This window comes from Octopus sinensis, linkage group LG2 (genome assembly GCF_006345805.1).
Source record: "Octopus sinensis linkage group LG2, ASM634580v1, whole genome shotgun sequence".
NCBI lineage: Eukaryota > Metazoa > Mollusca > Cephalopoda > Octopoda > Octopodidae > Octopus > Octopus sinensis.
Genome location: NC_042998.1, coordinates 27,371,074 through 27,385,701, shown reverse-complemented (window position 1 = coordinate 27,385,701; position 14,628 = coordinate 27,371,074). Strand labels below are relative to the sequence as shown.

At 34.9% G+C, this 14,628-nt stretch overlaps 1 protein-coding gene across 1 annotated transcript in view; it reads left to right on the top strand.

Annotated features, from left to right (window-relative positions):
- LOC115222931 (protein D2-like) overlaps positions 1-948 on the top strand; it is a 19,270-nt gene extending 18,322 nt beyond the window's left edge. Inside the window, exon 4 of the mRNA XM_036512027.1 lies at positions 549-948. Within this exon, the coding sequence (XP_036367920.1) occupies positions 549-775 (227 nt within the window). The 3' untranslated portion in view covers positions 776-948. The remainder of the gene's footprint in view (positions 1-548) is intronic.
- The last annotated feature ends 13,680 nt before the right edge of the window (positions 949-14,628 follow it).

Here is a 14,628-nt window from a genome sequence, read left to right as displayed (position 1 = left end):
AATAAGTACTGGGCTTACAAAGAATAAGTCGCATTTCTCTTTCTCTTTCTCTTTTACTTGTTTCAGTCATTTGACTGCGGCCATGCTGGAGCACCGCCTTTAGTCGAGCAAATCGACCCCGGGACTTATTCTTTGTAAGCCCAGTACTTATTCTATCGGTCTCTTTTTGCCGAACCGCTAAGTGACGGGGACGTAAACACACCAGCATCGGTTGTCAAGCAATGCTAGGGGGACAAACACAGACACACAAACACACATACATATATATATATATACATATATACGACAGGCTTCTTTCAGTTTCCGTCTACCAAATCCACTCACAAGGCATTGGTCGGCCCGGGGCTATAGCAGAAGACACTTGCCCAAGATGCCACGCAGTGGGACTGAACCCGGAACCATGAGGTTGGTTAGCAAGCTACTTACCACACAGCCACTCCTGCGCCTATACATATGTATGTATGTATGTATGTATGTACGTATATGTACACACACACATATACATAGGTATTCATTTTTATGGTTTTACTTTTGTTTAATCCATTCAGGCCATCACCGTTACGTATTCATGTTGTACAAACAACCTAATGGCAGAATGGACTTTCCTGGACTGAAAAAGTTAACAAACAACAGTGCAGAAGGTAGACCTAACCACAGGATGAGAGATTTTGCTCGGAAATACTACCTGCAGGATGCAATCTATGGAAACTTCTTTCAGGCTGAATGGGATGAAAGTGTACCCAAGCTACAGCAACAGATCAAAATGCAAACCTAAATATTGATTTGATATAAAAACAGTCGAAAGAACATTATATTGAGTTGTGTTGCTAACGAAAAAAATACTAAAAGAAATTTTAATGATTTTTAAGCTACTAAAATATATTTTGCTCATTATAAATGTCACAGGAAACACTATACAATAAAGAGAAATATGTTTTGAAGTAAGAAGATACTTTTAACTGTTTAATTCACTTCTAGAAATTCGCATTAAAATATTTACCCATTAGACAAAATACTTTACAGAACATTAACTATAAAATATTCATTTTGCAAAAAAATGTATTTCGTCTTCTCAAAGTTCTGTGACCCTTTAACATTCGTATTACTCTGGCAAACGTAATACTTATTTATTCGCATCGTTTATAATTAATCATACATTGTCTTAAAACTTTTAGAATGACATTCTATTTTAGAATGACATTGTAGGGTATGTGTGAGAGGCTGGATCTGGCCAGTTTGAGCATAGAAGAGGTAGAACATTTAATTCTGGATGCCTTACCTCCCTGGGCATGGACACATTGAAACTCTGACGTCTGGCAGCTGACTTGGCAGACACCCATAAAATTATTAACCGTCTTACAAACAATAACTCTGAGCACCTTTTCAAACTCCACCTGTCTTACACCCGTGGACATGTTTACAAAGTCAGAAAACAGCACAGCTCCCATGACTTTCGGAAACATTTTTTCATGCTAAGAGTTGCTGAAGTATGGAACAAACTGTCGGCATCAGTTGTTAGTTGTCGGAGCACTGCATCCTTCAAAACTTCCATGCTTCCTGAGATTCGCCAACACTACACCTGATTTCCTCCCCTCCATGCACACGCAAGCATATACCTAACTCATACACTGTTCACTTTCCAGACATTTGTACATTACTGCATATGCTTTACACGCACTTTTGACAAGTTGTGGTGCACCTGAGCACCATACAATAATTTCATTATTATTATTGTTTAAATGCTAAATGGTTAGAACCAATCTACCAGGGACAAGCGTCCTTTGGTTCTTTGATACAAAGTAGCCAGTTACAAAATGTTTGTATCAATATTAAATCTTTCCATAATAGTTTTTAAAAAAATTTTTATTTCTGTCTAAGAACCTTCTGTTAATTAATATTCTAAACATCAGTTTGATATAGAAATAAATGTAAAAATTAATAATTTGACTAAATCCCTTGAAATTCTTGATTATTTTCAAAAGTGATGAACTTTCACAGGTATGCAATATAAATCAGTTGAAATGCAGTTATGAAAAGCTTAACTAGATCCGACAAAGGCAATAATCACCATAAAAATCCAGCTGTAGTCTCTTTATATGCAGACACATGTCCTTTCTCTTCTTCACAGGTGTACAGTTTTAATCCTTCATTATTAACTCTATCAGCAATCAATAAAAGGTATCTGTACAGGTAAAATATATCAGCCCATTCTCTCCCTCACTTTCTCTTTCTCCCTCCTGTTCTTTCTCACCCATTCTTTCTCTCTTTTTCTCTTTCTTCCCCCTCTCTCACACACACACATACTCACACACACCACACACACACACACACACACACACAATCTGAATTTGGTTTGATATTTCAATGTTATCATTGATGTTTGGTCCCACTCAGCTTAGTACAAAGTGTTCCAAACATGGCCATCTCACTTTTTTTTTCAGACAGAGAATTAAGCACTCTATTAACCAACACATCTTCCATTTTTTTTTTAAACATAAAAGTGTAGTTAGAGAGGGCATTTGTCAACTATTTCCAGCATGTTGTGCAACAGTAGTCAAGGCTTTCTTGTTGGTTAGATTTTGAAGTTAGAAACATTTGGAATGCAGTTACCATAAACAAGCAAAACTTGTCTGAAGTCATTTTAAAGTTGTCTCCCTTGCAGTAACTAATGCTAATGACAACCAGGTAGCTAGAAATGCATTCATTGTTCTGCTGAGAGGTGGTACCTTGAAATGATTGTTGGTGTTTCTCAACATCTATCGCCTAAAGCAAGAAAAGTCAAATATGTGCCAAACACATTTCAACTGATCTAAATGTTTGTTTTATAACAATGTCTCAGTGTGTTGATCTTCATTGTTTCTGTAATCTTAGGTGTAAGAATATCATGGATTAGACTGGCTGCATATGTTGTAAACAGGAACAAAACTCACAAATACAGTTCTATATTTAAGAGATGAGGAATTATGTACATTATTTACATATGGCATATGGTGCAGTGGTTAAGAGCGCGGGCTACTAACCCCAAGATTTGAAGTTCGATTCCAAGCAGTGACCTGAATAATAACAATAACAATGACGATGACGATGATGATGATGATATTGAAAAATACCTTAGGAATGAGAACCCAGGTTCAAAATTTCCCCCAAGACACCTGAAGAAGGCTGGAGGGTATATCAGCTGAAATGTTGTGTTAACAACAAACAAGATGAGGACAAGTATCCATCGAATGTAAATAATGTAAATAAAACTCACAAACATTTTATTATATATTTATTTAAGGAAAGGTTGAATATAGATATAGATGAATTTTCAGATAGTCACTGGTAGAGAGACTTAGGAAATAGGGATCAACTTTCATGGTATCTAAAGACATTAATGGCTTACTCTAAAAGCCAGTAACAAACTGGTCTTGAATGAAAATTGAGATGTGAGTTTATTCTGGAGCAACTGTTAATTATCTAGGAGAAAAAGACAAAGAAATGAGTCAGCCAAATTGTAGTGAAGCTCTACCTTGGTCTGTTTGCTTGTGGTGAGAAGTGAGATGTGTGTTGGCTGGCTTTTCTCAACAGCCATGAAGAGTTTTAGCATCAAACTGCTTATAACTTGAGAAAAGAGCATGGATATATATATATATATCTATGTGTGTATGGCTTTTATGTTTGTGTTTATCTTTATCTCACAACACCTATTTCTTTACTACCCACAAGGGGTTAAACACAGAGGGGACAAATGAGTTCAGGCAAAAGGATTAAGTCGATTATATCGACCCCAGTACGTAACTGGTACTTATTTGATCAACCCCGAAAGGATGAAAGGCAAAGTCGACCTAGGCAGAATTTGAACTCAGAACATAGGTGCAGACGAAATACCTATTTCTTTACTACCCACAAGGGGCTAAACACAGAAGGGATAAACAAAGACAGACAAAGGGATTAAGTCGATTACATCGACCCCAGTGCGTAACTTGTACTTAATTTATCAACCCCAAAAGGATGAAAGGCAAAGTCGACCTCAGCAGAATTTGAACTCAGAACATAACGGCAGACGAAATACGGCTACGCATTTCGCCTGGTGTTGTAATGTTTCTCCAGCTCGCTGCCTTTTTGGGTTATTGGTATAGCTGAATGTCGGTGTTGAAGCATTCCCAAAAGCTTTCAGCATTTGAAATATTAGCAATATTATTGAAAGTGTCATTAATGCGAAAAAGAAAAAGAAATACAAACAAATTAGAAAATATGAGTTGTTTACTAAGAGTATGACACTTGCTATAGGACACATTAAAAACTAAATGTGGCGCCATTGCCTTAAAATATACATTTTCTTGGGTGTAACTTAGCATAAATTGGTTAAGAATAATCACAAAAAAAATTAATATAATAGATTAAGGAAATTCTTTAACACCAAATTCTTTTACAGTGACATGAAAGCTAAATGTGAACAAAAGTATGTAGAATAAATGCTGCTTGGGAACCGGTTGAAATTATCAGCATTTTTTTAGTGTGTTATATATAGACACCTATACACATATGACTATGTGTGTGTGTGTGTGTGTGTGTGTGTGTGTGTGTGTATATATATATATATATACATATATATATGTAATTATATATATATATATATATGTGTGTGTGCATGTACAGTGTATATATATATATGTGTGTGTGTGTATATATATATATATATATACACACATATATATATATGTAATTATATATATATATATGTGTGTGTGTATATATATATATATATATATTTATACACATATATATATATACATATAACTATATATATATGTATATGTGTATGTATACATACGTACATATACATACATATATACAATTATAAATAAGGGCAAAAAGAAAATATTTTCTTTACCAATATGCTGAAAAATAGATGCTAAATCGTCTAACCACATAAAATATTTTCACTTGTATTTTATATATTTTGTGGTTAGACGATTTAGTATCTATTTTGCAGCAAATTTTGGCCCTTATTTATAATTGTATATATAGTTTTCACCTTTAAAAGGTATTTTTCATAGGTTAGCCACTGATAAAATTTTCTAATAAAAATCTCCATTCTCCTTATCATTATTTATACTATTACTTACTCAATGGAAATTATGCATCCCTGAACAGGGCACTCGGATTTACCTTGCAAGAGAAGTTACCAGAGCCAAGCAACTTGTTGTTAGCTCATGTACCATATAAGGACTGTTGAGGTTAGCCAGCATCTAAGACCGAACTAAGAGGGAACACAGTAACCACCAGGATAATATATCTCTTTAAACTCAATTTTGTATATATATATATATATATATATATATATATATATATATTCACCATGATAGATTGGTAGCCACTACACACATTTTTTTCTCTCCTTGTTTCTTTCTGTGTTCCTTTCTTTTCAATTCCTGAGCATTATACTAATACATCTGTTTATTTTTTATTTTCTACACCACCTGTCTTTGTCTATTGTTTTTTCGTGAATTCTCCCTACACACACACACACACATATATATATATACATACATATATGTATACATATATATATATACACACACACACACACACATATATATATATCATTCACATTTACTGTTGTAATCTGTTAAAATCAAGGCCAGATTATGAGAAAACATTTTCCTCTGGTAAAAATAAGCAACTAATGTTAAATTGAATTAGTCTTGCAGTGTAACACCACCACTTCACACTTGGATACTTTTAGCTGTGTTCATATTCTTATAACCTTCCAAGCTCTGTATCTAGTCTGAGGAAAACTTCTTCCATTGTATCCCTCTCGTTTGGAAACCTTGAAAAAGACTTTTAAGCCCTGCCTACCCCCTTCTGAGTGAGTCAATAGATATATAAATAACTGAAATAAAATAAATAAATTGAAGATAAAGGATATACATTATTCAGTGTAATGAACTGAATATAACTTTGCAAATGATACACTCATGAGATACAGAACAGTATTTATATAATAGGCTAAAACAAACACAACTACTTGAGGAATTCTTATATAGGTGCTTGTTCTGATAATACTAGTTCTACCTCCCTTGCCGACAGCTCTAATCATTATAATGAGAACCATATTTTTAATGTCATAAATTTTATGATAATGTATACGTGACCGCAATACAGACAAGAAAGCTACAGTAGAACTTTAGAAAAACTAATCAAATTCTTTCTTTGATAAAAAAAACAAACAAACAAAGCACTTTGCCCTACACATTTAATTGTTCGAGATAACAAGGGATATAATTTATAACACAAAAGATTTATATTTGAAATTTATGCCTTAAAAGTTTTATAAAATTATAACAATAATCTCCAGAAAAGTAAAAGAAATGACAGTGATGAAAATAAACACATATTGAACAATATAAACTCTCACAGAATTAATTAAAATCCTACTTTTGTTAATCTGAATAGCTAAAACAAATATAAGTTGAAGAACATGTCTGAGTATAATCTGTGTCAGCAGGGAAGCTGAGAATAAGAGGAATTGCTAATAGATGGCTTCAGAGTGAAGGCATATGAACATCATGAAATTTTCAGGAAGGAACTTGTCTAAGATGATAGAAACTTCTTAAAAAGTGTTCTCTCATTTATGTTTAAAAATGTTATTTAAACTGGCCTTTTTTTATATAAGAAGTATATCTCTCACTTCACACAGCCATACACATCTCTCTATATATAAAGCTGAAGTTGTCTGTGTATGGCAGGTTTGGTAGCCTTCAACTAACACTATCTCCTCCGATACCCTGTGGCGCAAGTTGACCAAAATTGAGAGTATGATAGAAGAAGGCTTGCTCTTCCTTCTGCAGAAGAAAAAAATTCAAATCGGACCATGTTAACACCAAAAATTATTTACATCAAAAAGGTGCTTTTTTTCTATCCCTATTTTTTACGATTCTTTTACTGCTGTGTCGCCATTTTTTTGGTGTATTTCAACCAGAAAAATGTTCACTTAAAAAGAATAACAAGCTACATAATGCAAAATTTTTCTTTTCAAAAATTCCAATTCTAAATGGTTGAAACAAACCCGAGCAACGCCAGGTGATACAGCTATTATTAAACTAAAAACAGAGTAGGAGATCTACATAATAGATGACTATCAAATAGAAATATGGCAGATATATAGATTAAATATGCATACACAGACATGTGATGAAAGATAAAGGATAAGTAACTGCCAAACAGTTTCTTTTCAATACCATACTTTGGTACTAATTTGTTTTGGTTGAGTAGCTGTGAGCATTAGCATGGAGGATTGTTAATAAACAGTAGCAGGCATAGCTGTGGAGTAAGAATCTTGCTTTGCAACCATATGGTTCCAGGTTCAGTCCCACTGCATGGCACCTCGGGTGAGTGAGGTCTACTATAGCCTCAGGCTAGATTAATCCTTGTAAATGGATTTGGTAGACAGAAACTGAAAGAACTGAAAAAAGGCGGTGAGCTGGTAGAAACGTTAGCACGCTGGACAAAATGCTTAGCGGTATTTCGTCTACCGTTACTTTCTGAGTTCAAATTCCGCTGAGGTCGACTTTGCCTTTCATCCTTTCGGGGACAATAAAATAAGTACCAGTTACGCACTGGGGTTGATGTAATCGACTTAATCCCTTTGTCTGTCCTTGTTTGTTCCCTCTATGTTTAGCCCCTTGTGGGCAATAAAGAAATAAGAAATTGAAAGAAGTCCATCATGGGTGTGTGTGTGTGTGCGCGTGCATGTGTCTAAGTGTGTCTCCCACCACTACTTGACAACTGGTGTTTGGTGAGTTTATATCTGTGACTTAGTGGTTCAGCAAAAAGAGACCAATAGAATAAAGACCTGGCTTTGATAAAAAAAAAAAAAAAGAACTGAGAATTATTCATTTGACTAAAATTCTTCAAGGCAGTGCCCCAGCATGATCGTAATCTAATGACTGAAACAAGTAAAAAATAAAAGATAAGCATTTAAATTAGTTCTTGATTATAAGAATAAAGATTTAATTATCCAGTGAACACAAAAAGGAGGAATTTCAACTGTGTTTCGTGGTCTGCTACCACAACAGCTCCTTTATAGAATCCAGTTAGCTCAAGTCATCATCGGGAGGAACCACGTCCAGTTTCGGCCCCTACTCCTCTACCATTTTGACATGGTGCGACCCCCCCACCTTTCGGAGGTGTCTTCAGCTCTGGTGTTGGGTGCATTATCCAGTAAACACAAGTGTAATTAACAGAGACAACTAATTGCTGATCTGGGTAATCAACCAAACAGGTTTCACAGGTTAGGGCAGAACAGTTGCAATGGTCACGTCTGTCTCAAAGTCATCAATGAACTTAGCTCCAAGTTTTGGTTTTGTCTGATGCTTACTTCCATGCAATAATGGTACACAACATTCTTGGGTAAATTAACTTTTCTTTCCTTGATTTTTTTCTTTTTTTTTTTGTATTTTGAGAATAATTCTAATAACAAAAATCTAAGAATTGATATTAGATCAAGTAAGGACAGTTTTGTTCTAGAGGCAATGATGAAAGACCGAGACTTCTGGAGATATGCTGTGACTGCGAAGACCTGATAAATGAAGTGAATTCACGGCTCGCAGGACGGCCTGCTGCACTTACCTTGGATCGTAGGGCAACCTGCTGTGCTTGAGGAGACCTATTGAGTCAAGTACATCAACATCAAAATAAAAATCAAATGGAAATTGTAGTTGTGATACCCGTGCTGGTGGCACGTAAAAAGCACCATCCGAACATGGCAGATGCCAGCACTGCCTTGACTGGCACCTGTGCCGGTGGCACGTAAAAAGCCCCCACTACACTCACGGAGTAGTTGGCATTAGGAAGGGCATCCAGCTGTAGAAACATTGCCAGATCAGACTGGAGCCTGGTGCAGCCTCCTGGCTTCCCAGACCCTGGTCAAACCATCCAACCCATGCTAGCATGGAAAACGGACGTTAAACAATGATGATGATGATGATGATGACAATGATGATGAAGCAGGTCTTATGAAATAAATACCGTGTGTCCTTGTGGAAAGTTTAGGGGTGACAGGTGCAAGCATGGCTGTTTGGTTTAGAAGTTTGATTCCCAGTCATATAGTTCTGTGTTATCCCATTGCAGAGATCTTGAGCGAGTATCTTCTATTATAGCCCCAGGTTAACCAAAACTTTGCGAGTGGATTTGGTAGAGAGAACTTGAACAAAGTCTGTCGAAGGCGCAGGAGTGGCTGTGTGGTAAGTAGCTTGCTAACCAACCACATGGTTCCGGGTTCAGTCCCACTGCGTGGCATCTTGGGGCAAGTGTCTTCTGCTATAGCCCCGGGCCGACCAATGCCTTGTGAGTGGATTTGGTAGGCGGAAACTGAAAGAAGCCCGTCGTATATATGTATGTATATATGTGTGTGCATGTATGTTTGTGTGTCTGTGTTTGTCCCCCTAGCATTGTTTGACAACCGATGCTGGTGTGTTTATGTCCCCGTTACATAGCGGTTCGGCAAAAGAGACCAATAGAATAAGTACTGGGCTTACAAAAGAATAAGTCCCGGGGTCGAGTTGCTCGATTAAAGGCGGTGCTCCAGCATGGCCGCAGTCAAATGACTGAAACAAGTAAAAGAGTAAAAGAGAGTTAAGAGAGAGTATATACAGGCTGTAATTGAAAATAATGGCTATGGAACTATAGCCATTATTTCAAAATAACAGAAAAAAAGAACAATGTTTTAGAGAAGAAAAGATCAGCAGGTGTTTTTTGTCTTCTCATATTAATACCATCCTAATACCATCCTTTTCATCATTCATCTCATTAATGTCTTTGTCCAACCCGCAACCTTCTCCCTCTGTGTAATGCCTTTATGGTATTATGGCAAAATCTTGAAATAAAGTTGTGAATCGCTCAACAGGAGGACTACAAGACTGGCAGGGTTTCTTTGTGCTGTTGGCTGGAATGTTTGTCTTAGTCATCATCACCATTAAAAATACTGAATCTACCATTTGTAATGCCTTGATCCTATGTAAGGTGTTCTCACACTGTACAAGTCATGTACTGTCAATAAATGACTTAAGTACTTTGTTTTTGCTTTAAAAAATTGAAAAAAAAAATGTTTTTTTTCTTTTCGTGTGTAATGCCATCAAATATAAATTGTGTAAAAGTCGTGTACTGTCAGTTAATAACCGACTTAAAATATTGTTTTATTAATTTGTTTATAGTGATCACCTTGACCGACCAGGCTATCAGATGTTGCTACACATCGCTGGTCACAATGCACTTCGCATTAATATAGCCTTCAAATGACGCCGCCCCGCTGGCTAAGCGAGCAGGCCAATGGAAGAAAGAGTGAGAGAAAGAAGTACAGCAGGGATCGCCACCACCCCCTGCTGGAGCCTCGTGGAACTTTTAGGTGTTTTTGCTCAATAAACACTCACAATGGCTGGACTGGGAATCGAAACCGCGATCCTACGACCGCAAGTCCGCTTACCCTAACCACTGGACCATTGTGCCTCCATTTGTTTATAGTATTTAAACAAAATGTGACTGTTTTCCCGGTGACATTTTTTTCTTGTCTAAAAATGTGACTTAGCTTTACTGGATACCTGTTGTGACACACAACAGCTTCAAAGCTCTTATCACAATTAATTACTATCCAGGTCTTCTAATTCAGTTGCAAATAGTGGAATTTTTTAGTAATATGCAATGCCAAATTTGGTTCTTTGAGCAGGAAAATCTATGTGCATTAGATCAATGTAACATCCCTTGCCTTCTTAAAGCTAAAGAAACCAGAGTGATTCAAAAAGGATTACCTTTAGGTGAATTTTTTTTTTTGTTTTATTTCTTAAAGTTCTTTTAAACCTTTTGTCAGCATATTTCTCTTGAAATACACAGTCATTGTTTTAATTTATTTTGAAAAATAATGAAGAATTTAGTAAAATAACTTTGTTGTTATTAAGCTGGTGTTTGGAACAACATGGAATTCTGGAAGATTTTATAAATCTCTTTGAAACAGAAAGTTTGTATTTGTGTAACAGAACAAGAGAAGGTCTTAAGTGTCTTGGTATGAAAAGGGTTGAACAGGTCATTAAATTCTGAAATTTAAAAAATGGGAGTCTTAGATTTTATTAGCATATCTTCTTTATAAGGCATTTTTAAAGAATTATTCTATAACCATAATTTAATTTTGAGTGCATATAGTTAGCCCTAACTCATTTCAGAAACATTCCTATTTAGGGGTTATATCTGAGAAAAAATAGTTATCTTCCAGTGTTTAACCCTTTCATTACTGTATTTATTTTGAGATACTCTGTTTCTTTCAATCATTTTTAAATATAACAAAGAATTTAGTAAAATAACTTAGCTATCATTAAGCTAGTGTTAGGAACATAAATTGTTACTAAGGTTTGGTAAAAGATTTTAGTTCAAAACTTATGAAAACAAGACATTTGTACCACAGAGCCAGTGGTGGTTTCAGGTGGGTTGGTATCAAAAGGGTTAAATTAATCATTTGTTAACTCTTTTATTACCATATTTATTTTGAGATGCTCTGTGTTACTTTTAATTAATTTTAAATATAACAAATAATTTAGTAAAATAACTTAGTTATCATTAAGCTAGTATTAGGAACATAAATTGTGACTAAGATGGAAGATTTTAATTGTGACTAAGGTGGAAGATTTTAATGCAAAACTTATGAAAACAAGACATTTGTACCACAGAGCCAGTGGTGGTTTCAGGTGGGTTGGTATCAAAAGGGTTAAATTAATCATTTGTTAACTCTTTTATTACCATATTTATTTTGAGATGCTCTGTGTTACTTTTAATTAATTTTAAATATAACAAATAATTTAGTAAAATAACTTAGTTATCATTAAGCTAGTATTAGGAACATAAATTGTGACTAAGATGGAAGATTTTAATTGTGACTAAGGTGGAAGATTTTAATGCAAAACTTATGAAAACAAGACATTTGTACTACAGAGCCGGTTTTGGCTGGGTTGGTAATGAAGGGGTTAATTCTTTATCATTCAGATTACTCTGTCAAATGTAATGCTTATTTATTCATATTGATTTGAATTAAACATGCATTATCTTCTATCTTTGAGAATTTGATGATGTGGTTATTCCTGTATGCCGTTGAGAGGTTAGTTAATGGCCTTAATGGTCAGTTGGAACATAAAACAAGTAGAACATAAGAGTATTTATGCTGGATATGGCTGGTTTAAATACTAGAATTAATTTTACTTACATACAAAAGAGACAAAGCTGATTAAGTTTAAGACAATTACCTAGCTTACACTTGACATGTTTGTCGCATTATTTCCACCGAATTAACGCCATTGATCATATATGATGATAATTTTGTTCAGCCCAAGATCTTTCATCTGAAACTGCCAAGCTATGACCATCTTGGCTTTCTAGGAGCATTTTAACTGCATTATCCAATGTAGCCATTTTTGGAATTTGGCAGGGCATGATTTGACAAAGATTCAAGCTACTATTTGTAGTAGGTCAAGCAACTGCAGAGGGCCCTCTTTGGCTCATATAGATCAATGTAGATCTTATATAAATTACAGATGGTGAGCTGGCAGAAACGTTAGCGCACCGGGCGAAATGCTTAGCGGTATTTTGTTTGCGTTCAAATTCCACCGAGGTCGATTTTGCCTTTCATTCTTTCGGGGTTGATAAATAAAGTACCAGTTTCACACTGAGGTCGATGTAATCGACTTAATCCCTTTGTCTGTCCTTGTTTATCCCCTCTATGTTTCGCCCCTTGTGGGCAGTAAAGAAATATATAAATTATAGACAGGGAGGGGTAAAAACTGAGTCATCACTGATAATAATATATTAAATTCTTTCTTATTTAGCAAGTATTTAACTTGTACAGTGATAAAGAATTATTGAAAGAAATTAAAATTTTGACACACAAGGCTAAAAAAGTGCCATTTGAACCAAATTATTGCAGTTTTATACAAGAATAACAGGATTCTATCTCCACTTTTATTAAAATATACCTCATAATATTGATTACTAACAGAACATGTAAAAAGCACCCAATACACTCTGTAAAGTGGTTGGCATGAAGAAGAGCATCCAGCTGTAGAAACCAGGCCAAGACAGACTCTGGAACCTGGTGTAGCCCCTGGACTTGCCAGCTCCTGTCAAGCCATTCAACCCATGCCAGTATGGAAAATGGATGATGATAAGAGAAGCACAAGGCTTCAAATTAAGGGGATTATGATCAATTAGATTTACTGCAGTGCTTAACAAGTACTTCGTTTATCAACTTCAAAAAGATGAAAAGCAAAACTGACTTTGGTAAGCTTTGAACTCAAAACATAAATATCGTTCACATTATTTGGATAAGTTGTATAAACCACAAACGTAAATGCTGCCAAGTAGTGCAAAGTTGCTGGTAAGTCAAGAACACAAAATAGAATAAATCATTCTGAACTATTTCATCTCTGTCTACCTGCAATTTTCTCTCTAATCAACTGCCTGGCAGGAGATGGGCTCCAGCTTGCTAATTCCTCCTCTTCTTCCAAAGAACTTATAAAAAAAACCCAAAAAAACTTTGCATTGACCCAATGCCAGCATCAAGAGACAGTCAAGACAGTTTGCATTTATTTTGACAATCCTGCTGATTGAGTAAATAGGTTAACAGTCCAAGAACTAAAAAAAAAAAAAAGTCAGAGGTACACTTTCACTTTGCTGAGACAAATGGCCCTGTCACCTAGCTGCAAATTGATACAATTTAGGAACAATTAAATGCTATAAATAGAAGCAGCACTGTAAAATTGCTGAGTGTTTCCTTATTCTGCTGAATTCAAACGTGTTCTTTATTTCAGCTAAGCTAATTTACACTTAATGAGTCTAATTTTGTTCCATTAAGCTTTTATAAAATGTTTCCTTTGGTAAGCATACTCCAGCGAGAAGACATAAAGTTTAGGCGATATTTTAAATATTAATTTATTATGTTATGTCAAAGACTATATAACGAAGAAATATATTCAAAATTGTTATTTTCTTTAATAAGGAATTGCTGGTTTAAGTTTTAGGTGAACTTGAGAGAAAAATACATTAAGAATTCAAAGAAGCTTATCCTGAACAAGAATTAATAACGAATATTGCCAAGTGCAAAAGCTCCTAATGTTGGGAAATTATAATCTTGTATTCAAATAAAAGAACTGAAGGAGAAAAATACTTGCATATAGATCGGACGCAATTATTCTACAGTTTCTTTGCTCATCAGTAATAGAAAAGATAATCGTGTTAGATATTTGAGAAAACTACTGGTTATCATCAATTTTAAATAAATAGAACCATTATTTTACATGCAACTTAAATGATTTAATTTGATTTTAAATTATTCCAAATAGTTATTCTTATTGTTATCATTATTTATGGAGGGAAAATTGGAATAAACAGCGCTTATATTTATCAAATTCTTTTCTGTTGGCTTCGTTTTAACAGCTGAGAGATACTTTGCATAATTTATTTTAACAGCTGAGAGATACTTTGCATAATTTATTTTAACAGCTGAGAGATACTTTGCATAATTTATTTTAAGTTGTAATGTTACTGCATTTTCAATTTTGTCACGTGAATGGGGAAATAAAAAAATCAATAACTAAATTTTTATTGATA